We start from the raw sequence: 15,450 nt of genomic DNA, 5'->3' as shown, positions 1-15,450 counted from the left end.
ATGAAAATTAAAGAGAAAAGTATCCATGTGCATGCTTCACTTTCATAAAAAGAATCAAGACATCAAACATTCTATTTGTGTGGCCTTATGTATTTGGTGCATGGATACATTATTTACAGTAGTAAAGTTTACATTAAATATCAACTACATGTAACCTACAGTAATACTTTGACAACCATTCAAGACTCTCATTGGTAGTCAATGATGTTTAAAAACAAACTTGTCATCTTTATACTTGAGGATCCTATTTCCTAGAAGATTAATTTTGAATATTTAGTTTTAACCATTATTTCTGTGGACTACATTCACAGTAGAAATTTAAATTTGACTTTGGTTGATAACACAGTAAGATTTACATAGCAAAACACACTTGTATATATGAAAAGTATTTTTATCAACACATACAGGGATCTCTTGAGTACCAAATTTGTACTGGAAACACCAAAACCAGTGTTTTGATTGGTTGTTTTCAGATTCTTAAATAAGATTATTCTACTCAAAAGTTTTGTGTCTGTATACCTATCCATTGCTCGATAAAACACACAACTTAAACATAGCTTCTGCTACTGTTCCTGTCAGCATTTGGGAGTAAGAGAAAAATATGGTCAACTTGAAATCTAGATGGTTTTTTTGCTGACTTTTTTTGGTGTGAAATAGTACATTGAAATCTTACTCTGCATTGTAATCTATTACAAATATAAAAATAAGAAGATGTGGTATGATTGCCAATAAGACAAAAAGATATACAAAACAATGAATGAAAAACAAATATGATACACAGCAACAACCGCTGAATAACAGGCTTCTGACTTTGGACAGACGCAAGTATGGTCTTATTTATGCCCCAAAAACTTGTTCTAAATCTGGCATTAAACAAACATTGTCTACCACACTAGGGAAGCAAGGCTTGATTTGCTTTAACCTTGATAACCGACATATCTTTTGGTACTGTTGATTCATATGTGTTGTGGGATAACAGTTTTTTGTGGATTCCATAGGGTACTGGTGATACATGAATTCAAATGTTCAATGGTTAACAAATTTTAACAGTTTTACTTACAAAATATGGCAAATATACAAAATACAAAATCCATGGAAATGCAAGTTTTACTGAATCCACTAAAATTGTGATCTACGACAGGAAATTAATCAGCAATATGATTTCTCTACCAATAAGAGTTACCTACATAAAATGTTAGATTTTATAAACTGTTTTAAAATTGCTATTATTACCAACTCACATTCATGCTATACAAAAGAGTGGTACATGAAATTAACCTAAATTAAAAATATATTTTACAACATGTAAGTGTTTAAACAATACCAAAATGAAACTGATTTAGTGTATCCTTAATCAGAAAGAGGATTTATCTAAAATGTATGAAAACCTATATATCTAGTTTAGAAACAATATATAACACCAAGTATATACAATTATCCCCGGCTTAGTATATATCTAGGATTTTGATTGGTTAACGCACGTCGTTACAAAACCCATAGCCCCTGGGTGTTGCTAACCCATATCCCCGGACGTTGCTAACCATTATCCCGGGGAACTTCACGCAAGTTTTCCTTAGTTCCATGATCGCTGTGAAATATTGAATTCTGTAAATTATCCATGATGTTTGTAATTAAATAAATAATTCATTAGCGATTTTGTCCCATTATGCCGATCATTTACACTCATTTCATTAAATGCATCACTTGACTGCCACATTTTCAAGGAATGGGACTACTGACCTAGCTATGCAAATTACCCATGTTGACGTCACACCATCTATGGCGTAAAGCTCACAACATTGGGCGCCAAATTTGACTCAATCCAGTTTCTCTGTCTCCGTATTAAAAACGTCTTATATTTGACTATCTGTAGGGTTCTACCAAAGGTAGTACCCTACACCCCGTAAAAAATAAGTAGATATGGATATTTTAACACCCTTCAGTACCCTGTACACCCTTCTGCTACGCCTCATGGTGTACTGGGGTGCTTCAGGGTGTTAAAATATCCATACCTACGGATATCTACGTTCATATCCGTAGATATGGATATTTTAACACCCTTCAGTACCCTGTACACCCTTCGGCTATGCTCATGGTGTACTGGGGTGCTTCAGGGTGTTAAAATATCCATATCTACGGATATGAACGTAGATAACTTAAAACAACCATTCCGTATCAACAGCAACACATATCATTTGCTAATCATTTAAAAAAACACTTAAAACCATGAAACAGTTTTCACACATTAACTTAGAAGATAGAAATATGAAAATTATGGGCAAGAAGACAGGTAAGATCACAAAAAAAGTAACTGAAAACTTTTTTTTATTAGTCAGATATAGGTCTAGAACATTTCACTTTTAGTCTTTTGGAAAATGTTTTTAATGCTGTATTTAGACTTCTATACCAAGAAATTCATATGCATGCACACACATAAAAATTGCAGTTTTTATCCAACACAATCATAGGTTTAAACCTTGTTTTCAATTCAGACTTGTATAAATCAGTTTTACACAGATATTCATATATGATTCTACAAGAAATCATAACAAAAATAAAAAAGAGGTGGAGTAAACCAGGGTGCTCATAGAGAACCAAGATGTTCAACAGAAAAACTATTAATCATAGGAGAAGAATGCACCTGCAAAATTCAAGGTTCAAACGCTGAATCTCAGTGTTCAAAGACAAGTGATGCAATTGATGAATTACTTCCTACATTCAACCATAGAGGACCCAGGACTAACTTCATTGAAGATGGAGTTGGCTGCATATTTTATGTAAATGGTACTATGCGGAATGGGATAAAATTATTTTTTCATTAAGGTCAGCTCCTTATTCTATTGTGGAATAACTTTGCTTGGAGAAACACAAAATTAAACTACAAAGGAGATCTATGAAGATGTGAAAGATTCAAAAATCCTTATTCGAGTTAATTGAAATGCAGTATTCGTATATCAACTGCATTTACGTTTGGTAAGATTTCCCATGACTTGTCACATGTAGAAGACATGTACTTTTAACATTTGTTTTATTTCAGATTGAATCACAAAAGAGAGAATTAGAAAAGGTTGACCAGCTGATGGGTAAAAAGAGAACTGAGTTACACTTACTACAAGACACAGCTGAGAGGAAACAGTCAGAGTTAGCTTCAGTGTTAAGAGAGGCTGATGCAGAAGCAACTGCAAAACAGAGAGAATTAAGGGTCAGTAGATCAAGAATCCTGTATTATTTCATAGTGGTTCATAACATCTTTGGTTATTTTATCATTAAAGTTAAACTGTCATGAAAAGAGGTGTTTTAAGACAGAAAAAGAAGATTGTCTTTATGGTTACTGCACGAAGGACTAGTTTTATCGTAAAGCTAGAAGATTGATTGATTAATTGTTGGTGTTTCAACACCACTTTAAAGCCCCACATTTGGGCAACTTTGTGGCAACTAGTTTTTATTGGTAGAGGAACTGAAGAAAGCCACTTACTTTTGATTGGAAAACTCTTGTCAATTAAGAAAAGCTAGAGGATGGTTGGAATAAAGCCTCTAATGCTGTTGCAAGTCGTATCAAACATCTTTTTCAAATGTATTTTAATTGTGCTTGATGCACATTGGGCAAAAGGACGATAAATGTGAGAAAATGCTTCATATGAATAATGCTGTTAAATTCAAATAGTGAGTTTTTTCGCAAACCTAAACTTTTTTTCTTTCTGAATTTGCAGTATTTTATTTATAGCTGTAAGAAAAAACATAAGAAGATGCGGTATGCTTGCCAATGAGACCACTTTGTATGTATTTTTCCATTAACAGCTTGATTAATATGTTGATATGAAAAAAATAAAATTGAGAATGGAAATGGGAAATGTGTCAAAGAGACAACAACCCGACCATAGAAAAGACAACAGCAGAAGGTCACCAACAGGTCTTCAATGTAGCGAGAAATTCCTGCACCAGGAGGCGTCCTTCAGCTGGCCTTTATTGTATAAAACTTTATGTTCTTTTTTATAGGAATTGAAAGAGTATTTGCGAGACCTGGAATCTCAGAAAAATGATCTTATATCTCACATGAAAACAAAACGCAATGAACTCAATAAATTAAAGGAAGCTGTAGAAACAGAGGATGAAGTGTTACAAAAACTTGTTAGTTCTGTGAATAAACATAAAACTGAATTAAAGCATACATATGAAATGCAACGACTGGAAAATGGTGAATTAGATAGTTTAAAAACCCAGCATGCACAGAAGTTAGCAGAATTAGAAAGAACGCAAAGGGAATTGACAGAGGTAATTTATTTTACATTTTTCTAAAGCAGTAGTTTCATGAATTTTAGGTTAGTTCTAATAAAATTGCCAAACAGCTTTATTAGAGTAACTTAGATTTGGAACTGTAACATTGTCAATTATGAAAAAAAAAAATGTTGAAATTAAAATTTTGTTGAATTGTGCCTCTGTCATATAGTAACATAGAAATGGAAAAATGGTAAGGTAAAAGCATGTATTGATTCTGCCCCTTCCCCATAAAAGATAAAAATGTTCAAGAAACAACATCATTTAAGAGGATTAGGACTTCTCATATCCCTCATTAACAAATGACTTATAATGAGCTTTAGAGATTGACACTGGTACCTCACAGTTACAAGTCACACTATGTCACCACAATAACTAAAGCATAGATATGTATGTCATCATTGAATAATGTGACAATGGTACTCACAGAGCAAAAAATCACCTATAAACTGTCTCAAAATGTCATACACAATATCAAAATTGGCATAAATGAGTTTGAAACTGGTACCTCACAGTGAAAATCATCCAGAATGTGTAGCCACACATACACAAATGAACACTTGTCTTAAGCTTTTAGTGCCAGTTTTGAGCAAAAGTGCTGATTTGATTAATAATTTGTAGGAAAAGTCAGAGTTAGAACAATTGAATGCAGAAACAAGTAGAAAGTCAGCAGAGGTTGAGAGATTACGACAGGCACTAGACCGTGACAGACAGGAAGTGGAAAGATTAACACTAGAGAAACAGTCATTAGAAGACAGGGTAGCAGCTATGAATAGGGAGAGAGATTTATTAGATGATTCATGTAAAGATATGGATAATAAAATGATAATGATGAAAAGGTAGTTTCTATATTTGTTATTTAATTTTCCAATAGTTTTTGAGCACCTTTTTAAACATTTTTTTGTTGTTTAAAAAGTATATCTTTCAAAAAGAAAAAGAGCTTCAAAACAATATAACATTGGCTATGAGGCTGAATTTTTTCCCTTAATTTTCTTTTGAATCACAATAATACTGCTGTTGTGTTTTCTTAACCAATAAAGATAAGAAGATATGGTATTGAGTGCCCATAAGACAAGTCTCCTTTCAATGCCTATTTTATATAGTAATAGTGATTGCTTTTCAGGAAAACTGCAAATATATAAAATGATTTCAAACACTATTTTAAATGTAAAATAAAACCTAAAAAATAGTTTTATAAGACTTTGTCAGTAAAATGTTAATATAAACAAAAAAATCTATTTATATTAATTTTTCAGTTCTAAGGTTTAAAAGAACTATTTATAAAGTTTAATAAATAAATCATATAATTACATTAAAATCTGGTTTGTAGAAATCATCAGGCATTGGAAGAAAAGATAGAAGTAACCAGCAGACGGTCAGAAAAACTAGAAATAGAACTGAGACAGAGAGAAAAAGAAATGGATGAAGCTAATCATCAGAGAACAGCATTACAGAAAGAGGTTCAACAATTAAAACTGGCTTGTAAAGGTGAGGATTTATGTTCAAAATAGTCTGATGATTTGCTATTTAGGATAAGGTTAATTTTTTCAGTGAGCATGTTTTGTCTTGCAAAAGATAGATTTTTTGAATACATACTGTACAAGGATTTGCTTGAAATTTGATTGGAATATACTTAAAGAAATGTTGGACTTATTATCAATTATTTGTGTTATGGAAAGATTTGATTTTTTTTGCACATTTTTTTTTTCTTCAAACAGTCATTGTATCAGTGGATGTTCTATCAACATAAGCATAGTTTGAACATGGCTTTCATGCCTTAGTTTGTTATTTTTGTTATTTAATTTTTACTTGTGTTGTTTTTAGAATGCAGAAGTGAAGTAAAGTCATTGAAAGAGAACATTCGAGATTCAGATGACAGATATGAAAGTTTACAAACGGTGTGTACAGTATGACATTTGTTTTCTGCTTTAGCTACAATAATTAAAATTTATGTTTGAGTTCACACAATATAAAATCTCCAAATTTATGTGGGTTTTTTTAGGACTCATTGAATGGAAATTGCACATTTCTACACAAAAAAGTAAAACTGTGAATCTTGATTTAATATAGATAAAAGATATATTAATACATTTCAAATTCGCATTATTTATCTTACATACGGATTTATATCATTTCATGGATATTAATTTCCTGAATTGATTTGTTGAACATCTTTATTCATTCATGATTCCACTATACCTGTGAAATCAATAAAAAAATAGGAATCCAAAGAATAATGAAGTAAAGTTGCTTTTGGTGGATTTGAAAAAAATGATGATGAAATAGTTGTATATAGTCCACTTCAATATCCAAAACAGATGATCATTTAGAAATATCATTATGCATGTGTATTGCCACTATGAATTATTGTTCATTTTTTTTAAAAACTTTCATTTCAGGATTTGAAAGATACTTATATGAAAAGAGATGAAGCTAAATTGGAATATGAAAGATTAAATGAAGGAATACGCCAAAGTCGCCTGGCTCATGATGACTATTTACGACAAGAAAAATCAAAACAACTAGAGTTACAGGACTTGTTAAAGAATGTCAACAACAAACAACTGGAGTATCAAGAAACAAAAATGGTTCGTTTAATTAAGTTAATATATAAATACAAATAGATGTGGGGTAGAGGTTAATGACTCAACAGCCCTTAAGCACCCTGAAACAAGAAACGGCATCATGGTTTTAAACAATAGACTGTCTAGAATATTTAAATTGATCTGTAAAAAGTGAAAATTACTACCTTCTAATGCAAAATTGTATTGTTCATTTTGATTCAATTCCACGAATGATGGAATGAAGTTGTGTACAAAAGCACAGATGTTGTTTGGCCATTTTCTGAATGTATCTAGCAGTATTTTCTATTAGTGGCAATACAGTGGAGATATCAGTATTGTATTTTAAGTTTTGCAACCATCTAATTCTCAATTGATGTCTGCAAATATTCAAATATAAAAATTTATCTCCAAAATAGCAAGTTTGTATTAGACCTATACCAAAAAAGTTCCAAATGTAAGGGGAAGGTTATTACTATGAAAAAAATCCATTATGTTTTTTGAATTAAGCTCTATGGAAAAAAAAAAAAATTTTTCATAATCACATGTTCACTTTTTCTTAAACCTTTATTTCAAGTACTGTATAATTTTATTTCATAACAGGCACTGATTAAGTAAGAAAAGATGTTGTATTTAAACTTTTTTTCAACTTTAATTATATATCATTATCATAACAGGCATTGAATAAAGTAAGAAAAGATGTTGAACGTGAAGAAAAGAAGCTTAACCATGTAAGTATGACTTCTTGCTTTATTTTAAGCTTTACTTTTATTTCTTTATGAAAAATTATAATGGTGTGTTCTGAATCTATGCTTATTAGAAATAATTTAATGGGACAATTAAAATTAATAAAACTATGACTATTTTCAATTTTATTTCTTTAAAAGTATGGTAAAGGTGTTTTCTAAGTATATTAGAAAAAAATAGAAATTACATATTTATAGTGAGATTAAAAAAATGTTATTAATGTAGAAATTTGGTTTAAAGGAATCGAAAATAATTTTAGAATTTAAAAAGGAGATTTTCATGTGAAGACAGTATAACTTATTTATGCATAATAGATTTCTTGGTGTTCGATAAAAGCATTGATAAATTCAAAATGACATAATTAAAGTCAGTCGCAAAATACTACTGAATATGCATGAAAATTTCCAAATATATATAAATCTCTTTCTAGCATGTTAACATATTAAACTGTGCATATAATATTTTTTTCTAAAATGATGCATCATTAAAGTAAAATACTAGAGAAATTCATATTTATCTGGATATTTTAGAAAATGTCCTTTCTCTACCATTTTGATTACTATTTATACCAACAACAAAAATTTGGATAAAAATTAATGACATACTGTGGATTAATTTTTTATTGTAAGTACCAATTTTTGTGGATTAAGGAAAAAAATACTTTTGTGATTATTTGAATTTCGTAAACAAATGTTAGATTTCATCAAAATTGCTAGACTGATTCAATCCAAGTTCTTTTCTTGAACAAATAATGCATCATTTCCATATCTGTTTTCTATGGTATCTCTTCACTGCTTTTCCCTTACAGTTGGTCAGTAATGCTAACATCGAATTGGATCACATTCGATCAGATTTACATACCAAACAAATTGAGTTGGATGATGCCACATCTACAATGAATAATCTGAAGGTAAATTATCTCCCTTGAAACAGATGAAAGGAGTTATCTCCCATGGTGCTTAGAACAGAAACACTTGTAATAATTAAATGAATTGCACATGAATGAAGTAAGATCATAAAATTCCATATTTACAAAGGAGGAAAATGTCAGATTTACTGTTAATTTACAAATTTTGGTAAAATTTTGCATACAACTTTTGCTTGTCCAAAAATAGCTGAAAATCTAAAATAATGCATTTATCTCTTTTTTTTCTGAAATATTACTGATTAAACTCTGTGTTCAGAAAGTTAATGGTGAAAGCTGAATTTTTTTCTGAGACTTGCAGTAAGATTTAAGGAAAATCAATGGCCCATGCATCCTAACCTCATTTCCCTTCCTAGCTAAGTGTGTTTTTACCTTGTTTGATCATGTAAGTATCATTGTATAAGCTTGACTACTCTGCTTATGATATGCATGAGTTTTATTTAAATTCATCAGTTGATTTTAAATATTTGTAGAAAGAGTCCAAGGCTTTACAAATGAATGAAGAGAAATTCATTGAAATGGAAAAGATTATGAAAGACCTCGGTAAGATATCTTTTTCTATCTATCATATAATTTAATGTGTAGATTCACGCTGCTGAGAGTAACAATATTCCTCAATTCAAAACAGTTCATTTAATTTTCAACATGCTATTTTATTAAAAAGAAGGTAAAAATTATCAACATAACAAGATGTATGTATCTACCTAATAATTTCTGATAAATCAAACTACCTGTTACGGAGTTGTATCCTCTGAAATATTAATATTTCCAATGTTTCACAGTTTATTGGCTATTTTTTCTTTATTCTATATGAGCATGGTTTAAAGTGAAAATGGCAAAAATAAAAAAAAATAGCATGACAAGGTCTATAAAATCTAAAAGTTTCAGAAAATTGACAAATATCTGTTTTGTAGTTGTCCCATGTCACTTTTTACTTTTTTGGGTAGCATTTTTGGCACTTATCTCAAAAACTATAGGAACTAAGTTTAAAATAATCAGCAACTCAAATAATAAGTGTGCATATAAAGGGTCTCTTTAGCAGACTTGCACTTTTTAACAGTTAAGAGCTATCAGGGTATATCGGCACGGTTGTGCCACAAATATTTTTTATTCATATATCACAAAATTTTAATAATGTCATTGCCTGTAAAAAGAGATACTTCTAAATACTTTGATTATTTAACTTTTTAAAAAACTATTATTTCAATTTTTTTTCAACAGAAAGAGAAATACTGAGCAGGAACGAAGAAAAGAACGAATTATCCAAAGCTTTGTCAAGGTCATATGAAGAACTTCAGAAACATAGAACCAATTCTACCCAGGTAAATAAAGCAAAGTTCAGTTTTAAAAGTTAAAAATCAGCTGCATGGTATAGATACAACTTTAAATTATGAAATTATTGGCAGCATGAAAATACAACAAGCATAACCAATCACATGTCCACCAAAACGTCTCTTTTTTTATTAAAGGACTAACATTTTAAGTTGTTTATATGACATATGGATTGTCATGATCCTTATTGATATAGTAGTAGAATTAACATGTAAGAAATGATTACTGGAAAGAATTTTATATAGCTGTTATTATCAAGAGCCATTTATAAGTTTGTGAATAGTTTTATTGGACTTTTTAGTACATCATTGCTATCAGTTTGTCCTTAACTTTTCACTCCTGGTCTACAGACAGACTTATCTGGACTAGATGTTATATTGTTATTTTGGGAATAAGTCCTGCTCGATTTATTCTTTTAAATTCAGATTATGCTTTTTAATATATATGAATCAGGTGTGTGATACATTTTTCTTCAAACTGCTATTTCATTTTTGTGTCAATTTTCTCTTGAACCACTATTTCATTTTGCTTTCAGTTTTCCCATGAACCACTATTTAATTTTGCTTTCAGTTTTCCCATGAACTACTATTTCATTTTGGGTTCAATTTTCCTTTGAAACATTATTTCATTTTGGTTTCATACCTAATGTATATGGGAGATTATTATTTTTGTTAAATCTTTTGTTATTCTGCATGATGTTAAAGCATAGTAGCTTAATTGGAATGCGGCATTTTTCAAATTTTGTTTGCAAACATGATTTCTTGTAGATTTAATTTGCTTTTGCTAGAACTTACAATTTCAGTTACTTTTTTACAGCATCTATCATTTCTTTATTAACAAATATCTCTTTCTCAAATACCAATAGGAGAATGAAAAAAATACCCGTGAACGTCTGAATTTAGAGAACAAAATTCATGATCTGAAAAATCAGCTGGAAGCAGCCAATCAGGTAACTGCAGTAATTTGGTGCAGCACTTTATTATCTAAATTATGTGACCAGAGGAGCTAATCAGATTTAAAGAATTATTTGCTGCAGCACTGTTTTTTAGATGTTGTGCACTGCTTGCATGCTATTTAACCAATGCTTGTTGTTTATTCAGATTTATACATATTAATAGTTTTTGTACTCCGAAGTATTGACAATAGTTTATTCATATGCATAGAAATAATGAGAAAGAAACAATGTTAGCTTTAGAATTTATATACATTATAGAGATATTATCTTTTACAATACACTGTTAACTTTCCTAAATTTACAGTTAGATTACTCTTAACTACTGATTAGAAAACATTTTAATCCTTCTTTTTGAAACTTTGTTGGGGGCTGTCTGTATCGGTGTAAAGAATTCAAATATGTGGTCGACTTTTTAAAGAAGACAACCATTAATTGTCAAAGAAATTGATGTCTGTTTTGAAAACTAAAAGTTCCTATGATTTTAATTTCTTTCTGCAACACTATGTGGTTTATAGTTGAATAATTAATAAAATAAGAAATATTTATATTTTTCTAGCTCCTAGTTGGTAATTGCATGTTGAAAAGTTTTGAAAAATGCATAAAATCAAAGGTAGTACTACTGATTGGTTTAATAATCAACTGATAACCCTACTGAAATTTAACATGTTTTAAAAAAATGGATGAACCAATATTACTTTGTTAAAGAAAATCTTACTATTAATCTCTTGTTATATATGTGAGTTATCCTGTTCAAAGTAATACTTTTTCTTGCAGAGCTGTAGTTTAATTTCTAGTCACTAATGATTAATTTTACATCCAATATTTATAGTTGCTGTCTGCCCATCCAATATGATTTGTGGATGTTTTGCCCATATAGATTAATCTTTAGTCGTGTTTGTGGATTATTTTCTTATATTGATTTATAATCATTAGTTGTATTCGTGGATGTGTTGCCCATATCAATATTTGTGGATTGTTGCCTCTATTTGTCATTTGCATGTTCATTTAATCATATTTTTCATGTGGAATTTGATCCTACAAAACACATGTCATTTTAAATCTGTAATCATTTAATAATCAACAATTTCCTTCCCATTATCATGTTTTTCCTTGTTAATCATTTTGTCTATCCATTTACTCATATTATCATCCTTTGAAATCATATTAATCATGATGAGTTTATTTTGCCTGAATTGAGCCTCTTTACCTAACTATTAGATTGGTAGATTTGTGTTTCTAATGTCTGTTTTAATGAATAGTAATCATATTTTTGAGTGTTTTTTGTTGATACTTATAAGTGATTTCTGACCTGTATATTGTTGTTAATGATATTTCATCAGAAAAATATATGCCAATGTCACACGCATTTCCAGCATGTCTTGTTCATGTAACTTACCAGTTGTAAATCCTGTACAAACTATATAAACTACACAATCTAGGCCCTCCATCATAAATCATACAGCTTTTCAGAAATATTACTCTTAGTCTTAAAGCTATTGCCAAAATACATATTTTCAAGACTCAGCATTCATATTTCTATTGTTGATGATAATTTGGGGGTTGTTGTGGCTGCAATGAAAGATAGATTTAAAGTATATCATATTTCTAGTTTCTTGTTTTGTTTAAATCATTGTAAGTTAAGTATTTCAGTACATTAAAAAAATCTACGTTTTCATTTTTATACCCCACGCAACGAGTTGCGGAGGGTATAATGTTTTTGACCCGTCTGTCCGTCCGTCCGTCATTCCGTCCGTCCGTCAGTCCTGTTTCTTGTCATCACAACTCCTCTCAAACCACACAACAGAATTTCACAAAACCTTTTCAGATAATAAGAACATACTATGTAGTTGTGCATATCGACGGGAAATTGCGATTCATTTTTTTTTCTAGGAGTTACGCCCCTTTGAACTTATTTACTTTAATGTACTACTGCAACAGTTTGTCATCGCAACTCCTCTCAAACCACACAACAGATTTTCACGAAAACCTTTTCAGATAATAAGGACATACTATGCAGTTGTGCATATCGACGGGAAATTGCAATTCAATTTTTTTTCTAGGAGTTACGCCCCTTTGAACTAATTTACTTTAATGTACTACTGCAACAGTTTGTCATTGCAACTCCTCTCAAACCACACAACAGAATTTCACGAAACCTTTTCAGATAATAAGGACATACTATGTAGTTGTGCATATCGACGGGAAATTGTGATTCAATTTTTTTTCTAGGAGTTACGCCCCTTTGAACTTATTTACTTTAATGTAATACTGCAACAGTTTGTCATCGCAACTCCTCTCAAACCACACAACAGAATTTCACGAAAACCTTTTCAGATAATAAGGACATACTATGTAGTTGTGCATATGGACGGGAAATTGCAATTCAATTTTTTTTCTAGGAGTTACGCCCCTTTGAACTAATTTACTTTAATGTACTACTGCAACAGTTTGTCATCGCAACTCCTCTCAAACCACATACAGAATTTCTAGAAACCTTTTCAGATAATAAGGACATACTATGTAGTTGTGCATATCGACGGGAAATTGCGATTCAATTTTTTTTCTAGGAGTTACGCCCCTTTGAACTTATTTACTTTAATGTACTACTGCAACAGTTTGTCATCGCAACTCCTCTCAAACCACACAACAGAATTTCACGAAACCTTTTCAGATAATAAGGACATACTATGTAGTTGTGCATATCGACGGGAAATTGCAATTCAATTTTTTTCTAGGAGTTACGCCCCTTTGAACTTATTAACTTTAATGTACTACTGCAACAGTTTGTCATCGCAACTCCTCTCAAACCACACAACAGAATTTCACGAAACCTTTTCATATAATAAGGACATACTATGTAGATGTGCATATTGACAGGAAATTTATGATGCAATTTTTTTTTCTAGGAGTTGTGTCCCTTTGAACTTCATGAACTTATTTGCTTTAATGTACTACTGCAACAGTTTGTCATCTCAACTCCTCTGAAACCACACAACATAATGTTATGAAACTTTGTAGATAATAAGGACATACTATGCAGAAGTGCATATTGAAAGGAAATTATGATGCAATTTTTTTTCTTACACATATTTTATTTCCCCAATGACAATGTGTGGACGTGGGGTATGTGAGCGTGCTCACTAAGGTTGTTTAATTTTGGAAATAATGTAAATGCTGCATCAGGAAAAAAATACTACATTGAATTCTATATTTCACTGCCATTTAAAAAAAAAACTACATGTGAAGGCAGACAAGACAAAATGTGTGCCCCTAAAAACATTAATTTTAGGATACATTCTACATTTCCTTCAACCAGAAATACTTAAATAGAGGCATACAACACATGAGGCTTGATACTGACTAAATTATGCTGAGTATCAAGCGAGTAGTACTAGCTTATTTGGCCTTCTTATTATCTGTGTAAAAAATGTATGCATTTGTTTATTACAGCTGTGAGACATGCACCTTTCTTCTGTTCAATACTGTTGCTCATATATATATTTTATATTTAGAAATTCCTCAATATTTATTTATCATTACAGTATAAATGTATGATACAGATTAATAACCTAGGGTAGTAAACAGAACATCAAAATTTTGTGAAGGCCAACTTTTCCTAAGTAAAATTTAACCTTTATTTTGATACTATTTACCTAACCTTTTGACAGAAAATTAAGTAATTGAAAATAATCATTCAAAATATTAAGAGATTAGTTCTAATCAATTGATCAGGTTGACAGTTATGTTTGACCTTATTTAAAGTCTTAACCAATGTATTTTACAGATCAGATTCTAGTTGTAGAAAGACTTTTGATGGAACAATATCCAGATGAAATATCATCTATTTATTCATACAGTAAATGAAATTCTAACAAAAGGAAAATAAAGCACCTTGCTAATGTTGACTAATTTATTATTATTTTTTTCTTTCAATTTCAATAGGAAAGGAAAACTATGTCAAAGAGAGCAAATTCACAAGTAACAGAACTGCAGTCCTTAGCTGAAGAACATTTTAACAGAGCTAATCGTCTAGATGGAGAATTGAGTCGAATAAGAAAAGACAGGAAAGATATAAAAAGACAGGTAGTATTTCCACATGTTTAAAACATGGCGTGTGTAACAGTCACTTCCTGTAACATTAGTTCTAACGTTTCTAAAAATTTTAGTATATTTAAAATTGAGTGAAGCATGTTCTTTTACAACTTTTTCTTTTACTTCTATGTTTTTGTTACTCTGACTGCCGGTACACAAGCTTAAGGCAAGCAAATATACCTTGTTATATATTTTTTATGGAAGCATCTGTCCAAATGAATATTTTATTTTATTGTGCCACCTGCTACTTTGCTTATAGGCACAATAAGTTTCTTTTTCTATTAGGCATACATTTCTTTCATTCCTTATTGATTGATGCATGTGAACTACCCAGACTTCAATATCTTGACATTTCTTGCTATAGCTTAATTTGGGAGTCCTTTAAATTTGAAATGTAGCAAATTGATAATCAACTTGAATATCAAATTTTATCCCAAGGAGTCAGACCATTCCATTAAAAGAGTTATTATAATGATAGAATATTGTAGTTTTTGTCATGTGCTCACTATTTTACTAAAATTTACTCACTATTATATATCTCTTAACCACTTAAAACAAAATTT

General features: G+C 30.5%; 1 protein-coding gene across 19 annotated transcripts in view; it reads left to right on the top strand.

The window, feature by feature from the left end:
• LOC134707553 (centriolin-like) overlaps positions 1 to 15,450 on the top strand; it is an 83,410-nt gene that overhangs the window by 62,989 nt on the left and 4,971 nt on the right. For 8 of the 19 annotated variants that reach the window (XM_063567409.1, XM_063567410.1, XM_063567420.1 and 5 more), the window contains 13 exons: positions 3,038 to 3,202; positions 3,997 to 4,272; positions 4,897 to 5,114; positions 5,606 to 5,763; positions 6,100 to 6,173; positions 6,675 to 6,863; positions 7,514 to 7,567; positions 8,392 to 8,493; positions 8,982 to 9,051; positions 9,730 to 9,830; positions 10,706 to 10,789; positions 11,352 to 11,405; positions 14,738 to 14,878. In XM_063567409.1, the coding sequence (XP_063423479.1) occupies positions 3,038 to 3,202; positions 3,997 to 4,272; positions 4,897 to 5,114; positions 5,606 to 5,763; positions 6,100 to 6,173; positions 6,675 to 6,863; positions 7,514 to 7,567; positions 8,392 to 8,493; positions 8,982 to 9,051; positions 9,730 to 9,830; positions 10,706 to 10,789; positions 11,352 to 11,405; positions 14,738 to 14,878 (1,686 nt within the window). The remainder of the gene's footprint in view (positions 1 to 3,037; positions 3,203 to 3,996; positions 4,273 to 4,896; positions 5,115 to 5,605; positions 5,764 to 6,099; positions 6,174 to 6,674; positions 6,864 to 7,513; positions 7,568 to 8,391; positions 8,494 to 8,981; positions 9,052 to 9,729; positions 9,831 to 10,705; positions 10,790 to 11,351; positions 11,406 to 14,737; positions 14,879 to 15,450) is intronic. The other 11 variants (XM_063567423.1, XM_063567416.1, XM_063567419.1 and 8 more) reach the window with 5 other exon arrangements.

This window comes from Mytilus trossulus, chromosome 2, assembly GCF_036588685.1.
Source record: "Mytilus trossulus isolate FHL-02 chromosome 2, PNRI_Mtr1.1.1.hap1, whole genome shotgun sequence".
In the NCBI taxonomy this organism is placed as follows: Eukaryota; Metazoa; Mollusca; class Bivalvia; order Mytilida; family Mytilidae; genus Mytilus; species Mytilus trossulus.
The sequence above is the reverse complement of the archived record's forward strand: the minus strand, read 5'-3'. Positions and strand labels throughout refer to the sequence as shown.